At 36.1% G+C, this 6000-nt stretch overlaps 1 protein-coding gene across 3 annotated transcripts in view; it reads right to left on the bottom strand.

The window, feature by feature from the left end:
• Nucleotides 1–1871: 1871 nt before the first annotated feature.
• zmiz1a (zinc finger, MIZ-type containing 1a) overlaps nucleotides 1872–6000 on the bottom strand; it is a 308608-nt gene continuing 304479 nt past the window's right edge. For all 3 annotated transcript variants that reach the window (XM_039772925.1, XM_039772932.1, XM_039772942.1), the window contains one exon: nucleotides 1872–3045. In XM_039772925.1, the coding sequence (XP_039628859.1) occupies nucleotides 2938–3045 (108 nt within the window). In that variant the 3' untranslated portion in view covers nucleotides 1872–2937. The remainder of the gene's footprint in view (nucleotides 3046–6000) is intronic.

Here is a 6000-nt window from a genome sequence, read left to right as displayed (position 1 = left end):
TACTGTCCTAACGCTTCATGTTGCAAGCGCTAACCTGGCAGTGAACATAAAAAGAAAGCTGAAACAAACAAACAAACAAACAAACAAAAAGACTTATGGTAGACCATTCATTTGCCTCAAAGCTGGTGGCATATTCATGCCTTATTCATATTAATACAAGACAGTAAGAATTCGAGCACCAGTATACATATTAATTGTTCACTTCATAAAAACAATAGATTTATTTTAGTTTATAAAATGATAAAGATACAGAGAATATCTGTAGTGGTTTTTTTTTTTAAAAAAAAGAAGACTTTTTATGTTCATTCTTACAACTAGACAGTTTTAAATAAAGTATTATGTATATAAAAAGGAAAACATAACATGGGATACAAAATTTAAATGCTCATTACTGGTTACTAAATCACTATTTTTCTATAGCAAAAATAGAGGTTACAAGTATTACTGGTAAATGATAAAATTTAATATATAAACAGTGTAGAAATATCGAGTCTTTCAGGGCGTGTTTAGCTACAAATGCATTGTATAATCCGCTACGGCCCACGGACCAAACACAGTGCAGTCCCTGAACTTGTAACACCCGCTTTAGGTCAAATGAAAGGTCTAGCATTGACGTGTAAAGCCCGGACCACAGACTCGGATGGATGGAAGCTTAGTTACTAATCTCTATATCTTTCTTTTTCTGATTGGTTTTATTTGCCACCTAGTCAATCGTCGTGCCCACGTCTGCATTCGCATAAAATACACGCACACCGATGCACACGTTACGTGTAGAGTGTGTGCGTAGAAAAAAACAGATATAGAGACTAGTAGGAATTCTAGTGGCTGGATTACAAGAAAACAAAACGTTCTTTTCATTTGCAACTGTTCTGTCAAAGGACCCTCTTAAACATTGGGATAAACCTCACTAGACAAGGTATCGAAAAACAGAAATTGACAACCGATCATGAAAATGCAGAATATTATCAAAGACGATACTAAAATATTCACAAAGGTATTTACAATAGTATTCTTTTTTTTTTTTTAAATAATCAGTTTGCATACTGCACAGCGCTTTTTTTTAATGAAAAGTAGAAAAAAAAAAAGATGGCAATTTCTCTAGAGGAGTTGAAAAATATCAATACTGCTACATGAAATAAAAAGGCAATCTGTCGTTTCTTTTAATATCTACAGTGGAATACTGGGAACTATTTGTGTTGCATTAACATTAGAAGGGAAAAATCGGACAATGCGTGCATATTAGATGCATATATATATACACACTCATATATATATATATACACACACATGTACACACACACACTATATATATATATATATATATATATATATATATATATATATATAGACAGTTATAGTATGGAATAAAAAAAACAAAGTAAAACATTACAAAGATAACTTTGGTGATATAAAATGGTACGTTCACTGAATACCATTTGTAGCACTGCAAAGACCAAACAAAGATTGTTGTTACAATTCTAAATGGACGATAACAGAACAAAAACCAGAAAACAATCCATTTCAAGCAGAAATTGGTGTTTGAAAGAAAAAGAAAGAAAAAAAAAAAATCCAAGAAAACGACTGCTTTATCATGTTTTCCTTTTTTTCCTTTAAAGTTAAATCTACACAGACCGCGTTTGAGCTGGGAACGTCACTGAACAAGGGCAAATTGGCACACATGCACTTCTTAGACGACTCGCTTTACATTGTTAACCAAAGAGAGACAAACGTCACAAAATGGATACAAGAGCGACGCAAGGCTCATGCAGAGGAAGCAATCACAAAAAAGAAGCCCAAGCCAAGGATGTACTACAGTGACTGTGGCACCAAGGTCGAGTTAGGGCAGTAATCGCATACTAACAAGTGGATCGTTTTTTTTTTTCTCCGTTTATCATAAACCTTTTCCCGGCAGGTAAGTTAGGAACTAGACTACTATGTAACAGTCTTGTACAAAAAAGAGCTGCTTTTTCATTTCTGGGAACTGAATGCCCATTACAGCTAAATTAGAGAACACAGTAGGGAACGTTTAGGTTCATTTGCCCTCATATTAAAGGGTTTACTGCCCCCACCTGTTCCGAGCTGTCCATTGTGCAGTGAACAGAAGTTTAGTTTAAACCAAAGGACAGAACGAAAACTAGAAGATGAAGAAAAAAAAAAGAAAAAGAAAACCCCTTCTCTCTGAAGACCACAAGCAGATCCGTTTTCCCTGATCCACACCATGGTAAAGATGTATCCTCCCGATGGCGTCACGGCTGGATGCTCCTCCTTGTCTTTGATCCCTTCCTTCTGGGAATGTTAACACAGAGGAAATGTAATGTGATAATCTGGGATTATCTATCACTGGTGAACGAGAGCTGGTGGCTTTTCATGCTGTGTTTCCCTTTCTCATTTTGCGGTTTTGTTTTCAAAATTCACTTAAAACCTTTTGTGCTTTGTAACTTTGCTCCTTGGACCAGACAGATGTGGAGTCAGCCGGGCTGGGGTTTGGTGAGGACTCTGCCGACTTGAGAACCTCTCGTTTTGATGGAGTGGAAGAACTTTGGTCAAAGGGTTTTTCAGCTACTGGCCAGAACAGGGCAGTTTTGTTTCCATCTTCCTCGTCTCCAAAACAAATAAAATAAAATAAAATAAAAATGCCACAATATATTTGTATGATTTTTGCAACACTCTTCCTACAAGGTTTACAAAGAACTGACTTTAGCTGCGCAAACATTTCAGAATGATTATTTTCTCATCAGCCAGAAGGACTGTCATTATTTTGAATGTCTTGTCCTTATTCTGCTTGGCTCAACTGGTGCCAAGGTGAGGTTTCTGGAAGGAAGCAATTCCATCTTACTGTCTTCTTTATTTCAGATGAGAAATTATCTCCAGTGAGGTGTGAGATTAACTTCTGTCCTATGGCTACATTAGGAAAAAGTGTACGTTTGGAGTGGAGCTTCAGTTATTTTCAAACAAAGAAAGAAGGTCATCATTGCTATTGCTCGGCAAGTCAGGAGGATCCAGATAAGAAAGAAGCTCATCGGGATTTGCAAGCTCTGGTAGAAGCTGTAAAAGAAGAGAAAAATCAGCTTTACTTTACTGAAACACATTGAAAACAAACACAGCTTCCAAGAAAATACATTTTACTTAAAAAAAAATAAACTCATGAATCAGCATTTTCAGACCATCGTACAGAATATTAAAAAAAAAGGTTTTTAAAGTAATATAAGCAGTATGTAAATTCCACAGCCTATCTTTAATCTCTTTTTTTAATACTAAATATACTCTCACATTTGAGTCATCCAAGCGGTGCCCGAGACTTGTTTTCAAATCGATAAAGAAGATCTAAAAATAATGAACTAATGGATGGGGAGTGGAGTGCCGTGGATTACTTTTAAATAAATGCTCCAAAGTTACTCTGAAAAGTTTTCATTTTGTATACAATATAGTTTATTTTTGCTATGGCCCAAAATCACGCAAGAAGTGCCGCAATGGGCTTTAACTGGCCCTGTCTTTTGACAGCCCCCCAGCCTTGACTCTCTAAGAAGACAAGGAACACCTCCCAAAAAAAAAACTTTGTAGGGAGAAAGAAAAGGAAGAAATCTCAGAAAAGGCAATTTGAAGAGAGGCCCATTTCCAGGTAGGTTGGGTGTGCAGTGGGTGTCAAAAGAAAAAGGGTAAATACAACAAAATACACAGAACAAAACACGAGGAATCCTCAGTACAATAGTAATATTACAAGTACAGAACAAAATGCAAGAGTAGATGATATCACACAATGCGATTCAGAGGTGTTCAGAGTCCTGGGGACCTCCCCACTACTGGCCATTCTACAGCTGAGTCAGTGGTGGGCCCGCCAATATGATGAAAGGACTCTTCTACCAGACGATTTCAGTGCTCCTCCGTTATATATTTAGTTATTTAACTGATCTATTGGAGAGCGAGCAGCAAATCAACTCTTTGTTCTACTTAAGCCACTCTGACTACACCCACACTACCACGTTTACATTAAAAAAAGCCAGTTATGAAAATGAATCTCTGACCACACTGGTGTTTCTGCATCATTCCATGCCTGGAAACACATATGATGTTGACGTTCGCCTACACTGGGCATGTGCACATTGGCAGAAAATTCTGCAAAGGGTCTGTGTAGTGAAAAACTCAGTGCCCCTTAAAATCAGATTCCCATGTGGTTTATACACTTTCAAAACTCTCAGGGTGTGCAGGACCCGGATAGCGTGTTAACAGCATAGAACAAGAAAAATTCTTTAAGGGGCCGGAGTGAATTGCCTTCATGTCATGTTAATGCACCAGTTTCAGTGGAAAGTAACAGTCTTTATAACTGGTGGCGGTCGCCTTGTCATTAAATTAAAGCAAAAATGTTAAAGTGACGCTTAAGACACAGTAAGAATTTAGCTCTATGGTTCATTTGCAAGGTGACTGTTCATCGCTCATCTTGTACCAAACAAAATTTGTAAAACAGGGCTGTGTATTTCCACTGATGTACCGAAACAATGTGATTTTGTGTCATAATATCCTGATTCGATATCGATTTTATCTCGATTGAAATAGTGTGAACTGATATATTTGAAGTGGTGGCTTGTTTTTTAGAGATTACTTAACCACGCACAGGGAACATTAACAGAATGTGACAAATTTCAGTAACACTTTATTAGAAGGGTGTCTACATAGTGACGTTGTAACATATGCATAAGCATGGAATGACATTTAAGAAGAAATACTTGCTTAGTAATGAACAGTTAACATCAGTATTTGCAACATGTGGAACAAAATATAATTTCTCTTTATAAAAAAAAAAAAACAAAAACACTTTTTCAAAATGCTGCACTCATTCAAATTTCACCCTAATTTAGCCAACATATATGTTACCACATCAGAGTCCACAAATATTACGAGGGCTCCTTGTTTTAATGCACTTTTTTAAAATATCTATATCATCTTACAAATAATATTATTAAAAAATAATGAAATATTGCTTCTAAAATAATAAGTATGCTATTCAGTAACCTATTCATGTGTTAAGAATCTCTATGTAGACACCCTTCAACAAAATTGTTAAACTGTTTGCAAACTTTATTCCCCTATTGGATATTTAAAACAATCTTGAATTAGTCCAAATAAAAGATACACCCGGAAGACTCGTGTCTTTCTATAATTCTACAAAATACACATTTCTTCAGTTGCTCACAAGTAGCAGTCATGTTAGTCCATCTTGAAAATGTGTCTTCACAGTTCCTCCTCAGGCACATAGGATCTAGAGCTGATGTTTACTGGCAGCAGCACTGAATAAATGGAAAGAACGATAAAGCCTGGGTACAATAACTTCACTCATTTGCTTTCTGGTTGGTACAGCGTACCAAAATGTTCCAAAACCATTTGTCAAAAGCTCTTGTTTTCAACAACAGTGTAGAGTCCCTTATCTTTACTGTTATTTTCTGGGCACAAGGCCTATTTAATGGAAGCTTGGAGCTAAATGCTGTCTCTAGTGTAGATTTAGGCTTTACGTGTTTGGATGTCGACTAAGATTCTTTATGGGTGATGTCAGGATAAATGATTTCTCAAGTTTGTTGTGTTACAACAATAGTTAACTTCTGAGTTGCACAGCTTACATATGGCTTTTTATCCAGTTTTACTGACACAGTTTGAATCCACAGTAAGTCCACACATCTGATTTAAGTATTGAAGGCACTGATTTCAGTTGAGGAGGACATCCCATTTTATGTAAAGTGCTTTTTCCATAAAGTCTTAATTAGCGACATCTATTGGATTGAATGCCAAAAGCGAAGATAAGCAAAAATGTACATATTGTAATTGTGCAGGACAGAGATTCACAAGATTGATCTTGAGACCTTAAGAAATCGATACTGAATCATTTAAATGAAAAATAACAATTAATGGGAAAAATCAATATTTTTACCCAGGCCTAATAGATACATACGTTATGCCTGGTAAAGTCAAAACAATTATTTTTGTGGCCTGTTTAATGCGGTAAAAAATATT

Source organism: Polypterus senegalus, chromosome 1 (assembly GCF_016835505.1).
Source record: "Polypterus senegalus isolate Bchr_013 chromosome 1, ASM1683550v1, whole genome shotgun sequence".
Lineage (NCBI taxonomy): Eukaryota > Metazoa > Chordata > Cladistia > Polypteriformes > Polypteridae > Polypterus > Polypterus senegalus.
Note: the sequence above shows the minus strand (reverse complement) of the source record. Positions and strands in the feature narration are given on the sequence as shown.